We start from the raw sequence: 15,099 nt of genomic DNA, 5'->3' as shown, positions 1-15,099 counted from the left end.
AGGACATCTGCTCTGTGGGATTCTATCAATGAGAAAGGATGCCTACAGGGGTCTTAGATTTCATCTCAGACCTCCAGTATCCCATTACCTTAAAATAAACTTATACTGTGCAAGACTTCTGGTGGCCATGACTAAGAGTTCTAGGTGATATAGGTCTAAAGATATGCTTTGCCAAATACCAATTCTGCCAGATCACAGTAAAATATATAGGACATACGTCTCCAAAGGAAGGTGCACAGGCAATCTCAGCCATTATTCTTTGGTCAAGAACTACAGTTACCAGGATCTCAAAAACAATACTAATGAGGATTGAGCCTGCCAATTACTTGACTAGGGAGATAGGCTAAGGTAAGTGTTATGCTAACAAAAACAAAAAAAATGTAAGGGGGGGGTATACACCCCAGCCAAGAGCAACTGCAATCATTCCCATGGAATGGATCAAAACTCTAGGATGCTGGGATGTACAAAGCATGAGGCACCCTCTTCAAAGGAGCATAGCTTAATGTTATGCTTATAGTAACAATAAATCATGTGAAGTAAAAGAACAATAGTCTCTGAGCAAAATAATAAATAACACTTTTATACTCTTAAGAGCTAAGCATCATTTTAAGCCCTTTACATATATTAATTTATTTAATCTTCTCAAGAATCCTATGAAGTAGGACACTATTATTATCCCCATTTTCTAATTTGAAAGCTGAGGTACAGAGAGGTTAAATGATAGTTTGCCCGTGATCTCAGTGCTAAAATGTGGCAGTCTGCATTCAAATTAAGGCAGTCTGACTCCTGAGTCTGTGCTCTTAATTTTTACACTGTACTACCTGAAAATAAAGATGAGGTATATGAAAAGACTATCTAAGGACACCGAAAAGACTAAGATTTTACCTCAAGATTGTAAAAACCAGAACAGTTCAACAGATTTTAACATGTACCACCCTGCCAGATCCAACGTCAACAAAAACAGCTATTCTTACTGCAGGTGTATCATCTTTTAAGTGTTAAGAACATGATGAATTCCAACATTAGAAATGGCATGGTTCTACTGGTTTTAGCTTAATATACATGAAGATGACAAAGTTGAATGTTGAGTCTTAATTTTGCTGCATCCAACAAAAAACTGCCAACTTAGGTTACTTACCTGAAAACTATCAGGCAACCAGCCCCTGAAATTATGGTGCAGAAACTTCCTGTTCTTAGAACCAGTGACAGAAAACCATTATAACCAAGTTTATATGCTAGTCTCAACTGAGGCCCTCAGTGACCATGCACTCATAATTAGAGAAATGATATATGTGTTTCCCACCAGCCATCTACTCACATCAAGAGATTTCTGACTCAAACTCTGCATTAGTATTCCAGACTGCTGAAATACACAAATCTAGAATCCACTGCAAATATCACTAGTCAATCTACAATTTAAGAGGGTCAAACTATTCCTATGGTCATTTCAGTAGTATTCACTAAGCACCTTCTATGTGCCAGGAACTGTGCTAAACCGTCAACATGAAGTATCTTTTTAACCATCACAACAGATTTTTTTTTAAAGATTTTATTTATTTGACAGAGAGAAAGAGAGCAAGAGAGGGAATACAAGTAGGGGGAGTGGGAGAGGAAGAAGCAGGCTTCCCAATGAGCAGGGAGCCTGATGCAAGCCTCGATCCCAGGACCCTGGGATCATGACCTAAGCCAAAGGCAGATGCTTAACGACTGAGCCACCCAGGCTCCCCACAACAGATTTTTAAAAAGTAGTATCAGTGAGGCTCCTGGGTGGCTCAGTGGGTTAAGCCTCTGCCTTCAGCTCAAGTCATGATCCCAGGGTCCTGGGATCGAGCCCCGCATTGGGCTCTCTGCTCGGTGGGGAGCCTGCTTCCTCCTCTCTCTCTGCCTGCCTCTCTGCCTACTTATGATCTCTGTCAAATAAATAAAATCTTAAAAATAAGTAAGTAAATAAATAAAATAAAAAGTAGTATCAATCTTTGCATTTTATGGTTGAGGAAAAGGAAGGTTAGGGAAGTTAAGAAATTTTCTTAGATCACACAACTATCAAGTAGTAGTCACAGTCCAAATCTAAGAAGCTACCTGTACTTTTACACTACTCTAGGCTGCTTATACTGCCAGAGTGTACAAAACAAGCATAAGGTTCTTACAATCAGAGCAAAGGGACCAATACAACTAGGAGAGAGCATTTCTGGAAAATATCCTAATGCCACCAGCAATGATGCCACTTGTATCAACCACACCATAGACTTCCTGTTTGAATTAAGTAATAAGAGTTAAAATCCAGAAAGTTCTATCCACCTGATAAGCTAAACAACAAGAATCTCACCAGCTCACCATAGCTCTGGCAACACAAAGAAGAGTATTTGTTCAGATGTTATGTGAAGAGCTGAAAATGGAGAATTATAGATTGCTGAGGAATTCAGGAATCTGATTACCACAAATAGCTAGATGGTAGAAAGCCATGCCCTCTCTTAACACTGAAACAGTTAGGAACACTACCTATTTACAGAGACAACTGAGGTGATCCACAGAAAAAAATCTAATAAAAGACCTGGGAGGGAACAGTACCTTTCAATGTTGAACCTAGCTGTAAGACATCAAGACAGAAGAAGTACTCTCCCACCTAGGATTTGAAGAAATATAACGAGTGACAAGCTAAAGAAGCCTTAGCCACGCACAGTGACCTCTGAATTGGTTGTTCCATTCAGTGAAGTCTAGGAAGCTCATAATCAGCCAAAGAAACCAGAGGTCCCACCATCTAACTGAGGGAGGTGCAATGGGAATGAAGATAAGGGTGCACTCAGGTTCTGCTGGTGGCAGTATAAACTAACAACCCTTCTGAAGGGCAACTTGGCAATACATACCAAAAGATTTTTAAAAGTTTAGACACATTGACTCAATAAATCCATTTCTACTAATTTTTTCTAAGTAAATAATTAAAGGTATAAGCAGAGACTTGGCTACAAGATGTTCATCCAACACCAGAAGGTTGAGACCAACATAAATATACAACAAGGAGCACTGATTAAAAATCAAGTAATGCATCCACACAAAGAATTCTGAACTAAGTGTAAAATAATACTAACATGATAAAAGATTTATAATATATTAAGTGAAAGGCAAACTATAAAGCAGTATTACCAAGGCATGATACCATAATTTTTTTAAGTTTCTATATGCATTAAAAAACTGAAATGTAATACATACAAATATTAAAACAGGTTACATCTGGGTAAGAGGGTTATGGATGATTTTCATTTTATTTTAATTTATCTATACTTCCTATTTTCCTACAATAAGCTTGTATTAGTTATATTTATAATGTAACAAAAGTACACCGACTGGCTGTGCTAACAACACCTTGTTATAAATTAGCTCAAAATATAATTAGCTATCAATCAACAAGTGTTGATAACTAAGACCAGATTCTATCAGAACCTTACGGGTAGAAAGAGTACCAACTGAGAATGTAAAACATACAAAAAGAAAGGTGGAGATAAAATCTACCAACTTTAAAATACTGTCAACCCTACGCTGGAGTAGATTATTTATCATCATGGCAAACATTCAGTATATGTTTACTGCATGGAATAATCCTGCTTCCATTCAGCCAGGCATTGCAAAGAAGCACGGTGTTAAAATTAAAATGAATGAGTGAATGAATGAATGAAAAAAAGAATGGGCAGGAGGGAGGTGGGAGGGCAGGAGGGCAGTGGGAGAGAGAAAAGAAGGAAGTATGAATCTGCTTCACCATCGACTTCTGAACTGCCAGGGTTCTGGGTTAGAACTGTGCCAGTGTACTTATAAATGGATTTTTTACAGTTAAGTACTGTAAACATATTTTCCCTTTCTTATAACTTTCTTAACATTTTCTTTTCTCTAGCTTACTTTATTATAAGAATACAACATATGGGGGCACCTGGGTGGCTCAGTGGTTTAAGCCTCTGCCTTTGGCTCAGGTCATGATCTCAGGGTCTTAGGATCGAGCGCCACCTCAGGCTCTCTGCTCAGCAGGGAGCCTGGTCTCCCCCAAACCCCTCCTGCCTGCCTCTCTGCCTGCTTGTGATCTCTGTCAAATAAATAAATAAAATCTTAAAAAAATAAAAAAAGAATACAACATATGATACATACACAAAATGTATGCCAAATGATTGTTTACGGTATCCATAGGCTTCCAGTTTACTATTTCAGTCAAAAGTAGGCTATTAAGGGGCGCCTGGGTGGCTCAGTGGGTTAAGCCTCTGCCTTCGGCTCAGGTCATGATCTCAGGGTCCTGGGATCAAGCCCCACATCAGGCTCTCTGCTCGGTGGGGAGCCTGCTTTCCACCCCCCCGCCTGCCACTCTGCCTACTTGTGATCTCTCGCTGTCAAATAAATAAGTAAAATCTTAAAAAAAGAAAAGGAAAAAGAAAAAAAAAAGTAGGCTATTAGTAGTTAAGTTTTGAGGGAGTCAAAAGTTATATGCATATTCTCAACTGTGTCGGGGGCACTTCAGTACACCTAATCCCTGTGTTGTTTAAGGGTCAACTGTTATTTCCAATTTTTTTAAACTACCAATTTCAGTAAAAAAATGAACACATCTCAGGGCACCTGGGTGGCTCAGTGGGTTAAAGTCTCTGCCTTCGGCTCAGGTCATGATCTCAGGGTCCTGGGATCAAGCCCCGAATTGGGCTCTCTGCTCAGCGGGGAGCCTGCTTCCCTTCCTCTCTCTCTCTCTGCCTGCCTCTCTGCCTACTTGTGATCTCTGTCAAATAAATAAAATCTTTAAAAAAGGAAAAAAATGAACACATCTGTATTTAAATATAGTGATCAAGAGTATGTCAGTATGGCCTTTGAAGAGGGTATCTTACGCCTGTACATCCCAGATTACTTTGATCCATTCCATGGGAATGACTGCAGTTGCATTTGGATAGGGTATATAAAACTCAATGTATACCTTCCTGTTCACAGCTCTACTTTAGAGAGCTAAGACCCTCCTTCAAAAACAAGAAAGAGCAGGAGAGAGGGGATACAGATACATCCACACACACACACACACGCGCGCGCGCGAAAAATAATGATTATATCAGGGCATCAAGACAAACCAAATTCCAGGGTTTTATATTAATCATGTTCTATTACTTTCTATCAATGATTTTCCCTAGATTTAATTAGCTTCCTTTAAAAAGACGAACAAACAAACAAACAAAAAAACTATTTTATGGAGGCATCAGGATGGCTCAGTGGGTTAAGCATCTACCTTCAGCTCAGGTCATGATCCCAGAGTTCTGGGATCCAGTCCAAGGTTAAGCTCCTTTCTCAGCAGGGACTCTGCTTCTCCTCTCACTCTGCCCCTCCCCATGCTCATATGCACATGCACGAGCGGTCTCTCTCCCTCTGAGAAAAAAGCAAAATCTTAAAAAAAAAACAACAAAACACCACTATAGGGATTCGTTCCTATTAACATCTCAAATTTTAATTAATCATATCACCATTAAAGACAAAGGATTCAGGAAAGAAGAGTGGTAATGAAAAAAGCTTGGGTCATGAAGAAAGACGGGGCTTGAATGCAGACTACCAGTTGCTAGCTGTGCAACCCTGAAGAAGTCAGTTAGCTTCTGAGTTTGGTTTTCTATATAGATGTGCAACTGGAATAAGTCATAATGAGAGTTTAAAGCAATCTAACACAATAGTGGATGCAGAACAATACTCAAATTTCATTTTTCTTTCTTTTCTTCGGGAAATAAATTTTTTTGAGAAGAGGAAGTAATTTTGGAACATGAAAATGGTTGATTGTCTGGATATGATGGAGGCCTCTGAATTGCTAAGAAACAATATGAAGGAAAAGAAAAGCAAATGCCAACGTAGAGGAGGAAACTGGGATAAGGAAGCCACGTGCAGACCGCGACTTGCTAGAGCCTGTCATGCTTTAAAACTCCCCCTATTCAGTTCAATCTCCCCAATCTACATTTGTCCCCTCTTGCAAAGTCAACCCTTACCTTCTACTTTCCAAATAGCAAGTAAAGAAAATGCAGGAAAAAGTAGGATAAACCCAACAATTTACAATGTATGCTCTTGACAACATCCCTCCTCTGGGCTGGCCCTTCCTTTCCACCTTTATTATTCCTACAGCATGTACCTTTCCTAGAAACAGCAACCCCTATGAATACAAATGATCTCCTTTCCAAAACCTTAAACTATCAAATTCTAAGGGCCAAGATTCTAGAAAGGTGTAAATGTCTGTTGTTTCCTTGGTTTCTTTGAACATACGCATTTAATCAGGTACAGAAACCTTTGGGATTTTATCTTAAAACCACTTAAGGACATAATCAAAAGGTTTGAGTATCAAACAAAGCCACCTATCCATAACACATCCTGTTGGCAAAAGTGTCCCAGAAACTCGATATAAACAAAATCCTTCTGTTTATTTCTAGGAGATAATACTGTGGTTTTCTGTATCCAACAGTATGCCTTACACACCCAAGGCAATTATGTTTTCTTCCTCTACTCAAACAGAGCATCTGTTGCTAACACAACACTGAAGTCCAAGTTATTTTCACAGACAAAAAAGCAGCTGGTCAAGCTAATCCATCTGCTGACTAGCCACCATCAAGCTTCTGTAAGACTGTCCAGTTAACTTAACCCCTATTGTCAGACTGCATGAGTCAGAACTCCCAATCCTCTTTCAATTAGGATTCAACAACTCTTCTTTGACACCACCATTTGAAACCACTTATTACAGACACAAAAACAGAAAACGTATTTTAAAACTTAAGGACAAAGGTTAAAAATGGTAGATTGGATTAGAAAAATAGTTACACAAATTATCAACAAAAGGAAAAAGTTATTTTGAAGTTGGGATTATGAAACTCATAACAATAGCCAGCAGTACGCAATGTGTGCTAGGCACCAAGGATTTTTAAAAATTAACATGATCTTCTCAATAACCCTCTGATATAAGTACAATTGTTATCTTTCTTCTATAAATGAGAAAATAGAGACACATGGCAAATTACCCAAGTTCATTCAGCTCATAGTTGGTAGTAATACTGGAGACCTGGCTCCAAAGCCATCCTCTTTAATAATTTAAAGCCCAAATCCCAATTCTTTACTAACAGGTATATATATTCAAGCCATCCTCACCATTTGCCACTTAAAGTACCTCACCCTTTTCCTCACAATGACTAAAGTATCATCCCTGCTACTATTTTCATCATAACATGTTATTTTATTTTTTCTATCTATTTGAGAGAGAGAGTGTGTATGTGTGCATGAGAGAGAGCCGGAGAATGAATGAGAGCACAAGCAGAGGGGAGGGGTAGGAGTTGTAGACTCTCCAGCAGACCAAGGAGCCCGATGAGGAACTCAGTCCCAGGACCCTGGGATCATGATCTGAGCCAAAGGTAGACCCTTAACCAACTGAGCCACCCAGGTGCCTGTCATTATAACATTTTATAACAGGGAAGAAAAATACACAGTTCATTATTAGAGAGAAAGAGAAATACACAGTTAAAGAGAAATACACAGTTAAAGAGAAATACACTTAAAGAGAAATACACAGTTCATTATTAGTTGAGGTATATAACTGATTCTGCAGTAATTCATGAAAAAAGATGCTGAAATTCATAGCAATAAATTGGTTATAAGCATTAACACCCAATGCTTGTTTTAAGCTATAAAAGTTTTTTATTAGAAATATTATTTGAGGGGCGCCTGGGTGGCTCAGTGGGTTAAAGCCTCTGCCTTCGGCTCAGGTCATGATCCCAGGGTCCTGGGATCGAGCCCCACATCGGGCTCTCTGCTCCGTGGAGAGCCTGCTTCCTCCTCTCTCTCCCTGCCTGCCTCTCTTGCCTACTTGTAATCTGTCCGTCAAATAAATAAATAAAATCTTTAAAAAAATAAATAAATAAATAAATAAATAAATAAAAGAAATATTATTTGATACCAACAAATGAAATGAAATTCAGCACATTTTCTAACACTGAGAAGTGGATTTTCAAAGTTATCACAAAGAACAACTAATTCCTTGCTACCTCTGGGGAAACTGCTGGCTACTCAAAAACACCATTTGGGGGGCGCCTGGGTGGCTCAGTAGGTTAAGTGGCTGCCTTCGGCTCAGCTCATGATCCCACGGTCCTGGGATGGAGTCCCACATCCGGCTCCCTGCTCAGCAGAGAGCCTGCTTCTCCCTCTCCCTCTGCCTGCAGCTCTGCCTACTTGTGCACTCTCTCTCTGTCAAATAAATAAATAAAATCTTAAAGAAAAAAAACCACCATTTGGAATGAGACCAAATAAGTTCAAATCTTAGCCTTATGGCTAGTGGTAGGACCTTGCAGGACCCACAGATTCCAACTCGAGCCCTATTGAAGTGAGGGATAACATGTGCCCTGGCAAAATAAGATGATCCATATTAAAATACTCTTTAAAATTATATTTTAAAACACATAGAGTACTTTAGTACTTTGTAAACTTTAAAACACCTTGTTTTCATAATGAATTATTTTACCTGATTTTTACACTAACTCTATAAAATATTCTTACTTCCACTGCATAAACGAGGAAATAGATTAATCACAGTTAAGGGATTTGCTCCGTATCACAGAACCAGTAAATAGCACCATGGAACCCATGTCTCTGCCCTTCCACCTGCCCTGAATTAACATCCATTCAGCTATCATATGACTTTTACCTAAAAAGTTTAATAAGTTAAATAAGTTTTTAAAAAGTTAAATAAGCTGTGAAATGTTTTACAAATTAAGGCAGACATGTTTTAAACATATATGTTCCAAATAAACAAAATGTTAATTTTTTACAGATGTCTAATAGTCATGGAAATGAAAACTGAGTATACCCAACTGAGTTTCAAGACGCACGCATACAATTAAAACTAAATCATATGCACTTTAGTAAAATACTATAACAGTCAATGCTTAAAACATCACTACACGATTTTCCCGTGGCCTCCCCGCCCCCTGCCGTGCTCCTTGAGGATGTGAATCCAAGCAAACTTTGAGAAAACATTGTTCTAATAAGTTTTTCCAGTGCTTTCCATCTAATAATAGAAAAGAATGGCCTCTTGGATATGCCCTTGTTTTCCCTGCTACATTATTAATAACACTTGTCTTCACCTCCTATACTATACTATACTTCAATTACTATCATCTAACAAAGAAGGTGGTTATTTCTATACAAAGATTATGCCTGAATATCAATAATTCTAACTGTATTCAAAACATTGGCTACGTTCTCGAAAACGTTGGTTTTTTTTTCCCCCCCTTCATTGAAATTACTAGATCTGTGTATCTTCTCTTTAACTTGTCCGGAAAGCATGCACAGGCCACAACAACCATTAAGGTAACTGTGACAAGCAACAAACGGGTCGCAGAGGGTGGGACTGCGAGCTCTTCTCCCAGATCAACTACAACTAAACACCAAGACCTGACTCCGAACTGGTCATGAGGCGGGTGGGAGCGGGGGGCGCGGTCCTAAGGAGATTGGGTTCCCGACCTAAAGCAGGTCGTATTGTGCCAAGAAAGAAGGCTGAGTCGAGGAAGCAGCATCAGCTTCAGCGTCACCAGGTAGTAGACCCCGTGCGCCTCGGTTTCTGCTAAGGAGGGATAAACCCGCGCTCGCATGCGGGGAGGCTCGAGAAGCAAAGGCGGCCTAGAGCGCTGCAGAAAATGACTGGGAAATGGGGACAGCTCCCTTCTTCCCCCCAGGAGCCAGGGCCCAGGGCCAAAGGCCAGCTTGGGTCATCGGGCGCGGTCCCCGCAGCCCAGCGAGCGCCGGGGAAGGAGGGAGGGTGGGGGCCAGCAGCCTCGCCCTCCGCCGCCGCAGCCCAGCCTGGCCCGGTCAGCCCCGCGCGCCCACCGCCCACCCGGCGCCGGGCGCCCCAATCATCCCCCCCCACCAACGTCGGCGGCCCCGCGCCTCCTTCCCCCACTTACTTTCTGGGAGTCCATGGCCAGGGGTTAGACCCGTTGGGCCCGAAACCGCGTCGAAGAATCGTGCGGCGAGGCGGACGGAAATCGGGCAAGCCAACACGTCCCCACGGACCCCGCTCTCCTCCACCGCCGCCTCAGCCTCAACCTCAACCTCAGCCTGCACCGGCGCCGCCCGGCCCCGCCCGGTCCGCGCCCAGCCAGTGCGCGCGCCACCGTCTCGCCGCGGTTGCCCGGGTGAAAGGGCGGCCCGCAGGAGGGAGGGCGCCTAGAGCACCCTGCGCATGCGCACTGCCGCGAGACGGGATGGGGCGGAGGGTGTCCAGGGCTGGGTAGGAGGGGCAGAAACCTGGGAGGGCTAACCCCTTAGCGCCGCGGCTTCACTGACCGAGGCTTTCCTTCCTTCCCGCATCCTTTTTCCTCTAGCACGCGCTCTCTCTGCAGGTCTTGGAATGGACCACTGGGTATCCAGCAGCCGGGCCCGTGGGGTGGGCAGGGGAAGGAAAGCTCTCACCCTTGAGATAGATCATACCCCTCTCCACCCTGCACGCATCTGAAACACTCCCCATCTGTCCAGGAGCAGCCAGGCTAGACCAGGCCCGCTGTCCGGTGACAAGGAAAGGGCTGGGATGGAGGATGTAGTAGAAGCATGGGAAAGGCCTGGAGGGACGTGGCAGAAACATCGGTAGACCGTGGAGCCTAGTAGACCTTTCCCAGAGAGCCCTCGTGGGTATCGTGCTGTGATTCTGGGCAAGTCACTCTCCTGAGCCTATTTCGTCTTCCTTAAAATAAGAGCAATAATGCTGACTTTGCAGAGCAGAGCATTGTGAGGGTAAAATAACGTATTTGAAGTGCCCAGTACATAATTAATGGCCAGTAAATTACAGTTGTTGTTGGGGGGCTAGAACCTGCTCAGTCTGGCCTGAAGGGACCATGCAGACTGTAGAAACTTAGGGGAGGTAGGCTTGAAAAGGTTCTTCCTCAAGCAGAAAGGCCTCTGTCCTCCATTTGGATGACTCCAGAGAGGCTCAGAAGAGTTCCAACTAGGCAATCACCCGCGATGAACGAACACAAGGAAAATAATATATATTGAGTACCAATTAGGTACGGGGTCTCTGAACTGAGAATTCAGCTGTGACAGGGCCCTGCTCTTACAGTCTAGTATAGGAGGCAGAAGAAAAAAAGTGTCTATCTATATAGTAAATAAATGTAAATATACACAGTGGTAGGGGCACTATAAAGTATATATATTTATATATGTATATATGTGTGTGTATATATTGATAGATATGTAGATATATGGCAGTTAGAGACTATAAAGAAAAATTACATGGGGTAAATGAACTCGGAGAATTGTGGGGGCTTCATTTTCCATAAGAAGGTCAGGGGAGGCCTCCAAAGAGACCTTACTGACGTGAAAGAATGAGCCATACAAAGAGCTGGGGAAGAGCATTCTAGATAGAAGGAACAGCAAATACAAAGGGCATGAGCTCTATTTAAGAAATCAGCATTTATCCTACAAGGCTATAATTGTCTCTATACTGTGACTTCCATGAGGGTCGAAATTTCTTTTCCTCATATCTGTATCCCCAGCACAGGGCCTGCCATCTATGCACTCAATAAATCCTTTTTTTTGTACTGGGCAGACATGTACAAGAAACAGAACAAAGGGCACAAAAGGAAAACGGGCACTTGGTTCAAGCTGGGTGGACAGTGCTTGAAGGTCAGGGTCCAGGGTGGGCCTATATGCACAGTTTTGCTCCTGCAGCTGAAAGGAGCGATGGCATGCAAACTTGCAGAGAGCTGTGTCTTGGTATCAAGGGAAAGGAGCCTCCTATCCAAGCCACCCTGATTCCATGAGGAACGGAGGGCAGCCAAGCACCAGCCTCTAGGGCAGGCCTGCAAGCATGGAGGCCCTTCTCCACACTGGGTACTCACTGCAGCTGAGTCAGTTTCCCATGTGGGAGAAATGCAGCCTAGGGATTGCAGAACATTGGAGGTCAAACCTCGTGACTGTGAGTGCCCGAGCCCTGTCCCTACCTTCTGCTGTGGGACACATCACTAAGGGGAAGAAACGGCCTTTAGGGCTGTCCCCAGTTCTCTTGCTGCAAGGACATTACTTCAGAGAGAAACCCCTGCACACTTTATGACTGATAGGTATAACCACAGGAGGAGACAGAAAGAGGCTTTGGAGACAGTAAGTCGCCGCTGAAATGTGATCACCAGAATACTGTCACAGGTCACTTCCCAGGAGCTCACTCCTGGCTTCTTGCCTCCTTACTCATCCAGCTCTTTCCCTGCAGCCCAGCCAGGAGCCTGCAGCTTTGGACAAGTGCTCTGCCCCACTTGACTTCTGCCCTTGCCTGATCTCTGTTTCTTCAGGCGGACTGACTTCCCTGGCCAGCTCACCCCAAGCCTTCTGCTTGCACAGGTTGCTATCTCTTCTGGCTGCGATTTCTGTCTTTCCCCTCCTATCCACACTCTCTGGCGGCAGTACTCACCTGGCTGGGCTCTCAGTCAACACCCCCACCCCACTCCTGCTGCTTTGCCTTTTCTGTACTTACCTTTTCATGGCCAAGTCAGTTTGGAAATGTTCAAAAGTAGCTTTACTAATAAAGTAAAGCCACTCTTCTCAAATGTAATCCCCAGGCCAGCTGCATCAGCAACACCTGGAACTTGCTAGAAGGGCAAATTCTCAACCTTCATCCCCAGACTAACTAAATCGGAAACTCTGGCATGAGGGTCTTTTGACAAGTCCTCCAAGTGACTGATGCACACTGGAGCTTCAGAACATTGAACTAAGAGAAAGCAAATTGTTAAAAAAAAAAAAAAAAAAAAAAAAAAAGACAAGCAACTACAGAGGCATTAAAAACAATGTTCTAACCCTTAGGTTTCTAATTCTGAGATAGAATGTCTAGTCATAGGTATTTATTTTATGGAAGTTCCTGGGCCTCCCGAAATGCCTTTCCGAGGGACCATCAAGTTAGAATAAGCCCAGGATTGGCACTGCTGATATGAAGAGTCTGGCAAAATTGTCTCTTCCAGAACTAGGTTCTCTCTCCTCTCTCGCCAGGTGTTACCCCTGCACCCTAAACACCCTCATGAATTCTGGGATGCCCCCATCTCTTGGGAGAGAACGTTCCTTCCCATAAGTGTTGCCCACAGTGTTCCCCTTTGGGAGCAGGTATAGGGCCACAGGCCTAGAGTCAGCAGTCTGAATTTAAATCCTGACACTGGCGCCTACCAGCAGTGTAGCCTTCAGTGGGTCTTTCCTCTAGATCAGCCTCAATTTCCTCATCCGGAGCAGTAATCATGATCATAGTCATTCCCAGTTATGGTTGTTGTGAGGATTAAGGAGATTACATATGCAAAGCGCTGAGCTTAGTACACATTTAACGAATGATAGCTGTTACTATTATTACTCCCTTGTACATCATATCCTCCTGTGTCACCCTTGGATGGCCTTTATCCCCGCTTGGTCTTTGGGGGCTTAGAAGTCCTACTGTCACCCCTAACTCCCATTTTCATTGTTATCCTGGTTTTTCTGAAGCATAATCACTGTCCAGATGCTGCTCTTTGTTAAAGCCCCAAATCTCTGCCTATTTCTCCCTGGTAATATCTGGCCTGGTCTTAGCATACACCACCTAACCCAGGAAAACCATGGGTTTCTCTAAGCCTCAGTTTCTTCAGTTGTGAAAGAGGCATCATAACAGTACCACCTGTGGGGTGTTTGAGTTGATGAAACCAGATAATTCATGTTAAGTGTTAAGCAGTGCCTGTCATATAGTAAGTATTCAAAAAATATTAGCTATCCTCTCTTCCCAGTCTTAGAAACCTAATTCTTCTTTTTCCCTGCTTCCTTCTCACTAAAACAGACTCAACCGAAAGTCCTGGAAGCCCCTTGAACTCTGAGTACTAATTTCTGATCCTAGGAACTCCTTTTAGATATTTAAGCTCTCCTAGGAAGGAAAGGATGATCGTGGTCTGCTGTGGTCTAGCTCCGTACTTGAAGAGCTCTAAGCAAAAGGGGCAGCAGTGAGTGCACACCAGCATGACAGAGGGCCTGGAAACTGTGTGAGACGAGACACAATGAAAAGTGCCTATGAGTATTTAGCCTGGAAAGGAAAAGTTTCTCATGTCAGAGAGGACATGATCATTGACTTCAAATCTCTCTAGGGCTGTGGTGTGGAAGAGGCCGGTGACTTGTTCTCTAACATCCCACCGATAGAATTAGACCCAATGAGTGGAAGCTACTAGAAGATGCATTTCCAGTCAACAAAAAGTCCAACTTTCTAACAGCCATACAGAGCTGGAATGGACTTTGGTGGCGGATCCCTGTCAGTGGAGGTATCCGAGCAGGGGCTAAGCGTGTGCCTGGCAGAGCTTTCCTAGGGGATCAGGCAGTGGAAGGGTAGATGGCAGAGATAACTTTTAACATCTTTCTGAACCCTGAGATTCTGTCATGCTGCAAAGTCGAAGCGAATAATGATTCGTTTCCTTTCTGACTCAAGCTCTGCAATTGTACTCACCTCTGGAATGTGCTCTGTATCCCTTCTCCCCACCCCCACTCTCATACGCTCCATTGTAAGAGGCCCTCTCCTTCCTGGGATAGGGCATGAAAGGGACAGTTAACTAAACTGTAGCCATTATGATGTTGCTGTGTCACAATACCTTCTCCTTGTGTGATGGCTTGCTTTTTGCTAGGCACCGGAGACACCAGGTAAGTGAAGTCTGGAAGACACAGATGTTTCCATCACAGCCTGCTTTGGCTCTCGAAATGCCTCTGTACTCATCTTGTTCAGAGAATGACCAAGCACAAAGCAAATGTTTCTGCCTGTTGATCTCTCCATTGTGAAAGGATGCTGCCCGCACCCCCCACCTCTGCCTGGCTCTCCAACACAGAGTAACAGGCTCACTGTTCCTAGTGAGAACATTACTCAGCAGCCCCTCTCCCTCTGCATATACTTGGAGAATGGTGTGGGCCAGAATGAGACGGAGTGATTGAGACTAGGGAGATAAAAGGTGCTGGTGAATTAAGCACCCAGATTCTGATGCCAGACTGAGTCCACATGCCAAGTCTACCACTTTCCCACTGTGTGGCCTTGGGCGATTCGGTAACCTCTTTACCTCAGTGGTCTTATTTGTAAAATGAGAGTATTCGTAATACCCACTTGAAGTG

At 43.3% G+C, this 15,099-nt stretch overlaps 1 protein-coding gene across 1 annotated transcript in view; it reads right to left on the bottom strand.

Annotated features, from left to right (window-relative positions):
* Positions 1–10,165, bottom strand: part of FSD1L (fibronectin type III and SPRY domain containing 1 like) — a 64,889-nt gene extending 54,724 nt beyond the window's left edge. Inside the window, exon 1 of the mRNA XM_080820155.1 lies at positions 9,927–10,165. Coding sequence (XP_080676281.1) covers positions 9,927–9,941 — 15 coding nt within the window. The 5' untranslated portion in view covers positions 9,942–10,165. The remainder of the gene's footprint in view (positions 1–9,926) is intronic.
* Positions 10,166–15,099: the final 4,934 nt, after the last annotated feature.

This window comes from Martes martes (assembly GCF_963455335.1).
Source record: "Martes martes genome assembly, chromosome: 12".
In the NCBI taxonomy this organism is placed as follows: domain Eukaryota; kingdom Metazoa; phylum Chordata; class Mammalia; order Carnivora; family Mustelidae; genus Martes; species Martes martes.
The sequence above is the reverse complement of the archived record's forward strand: the minus strand, read 5'-3'. Positions and strand labels throughout refer to the sequence as shown.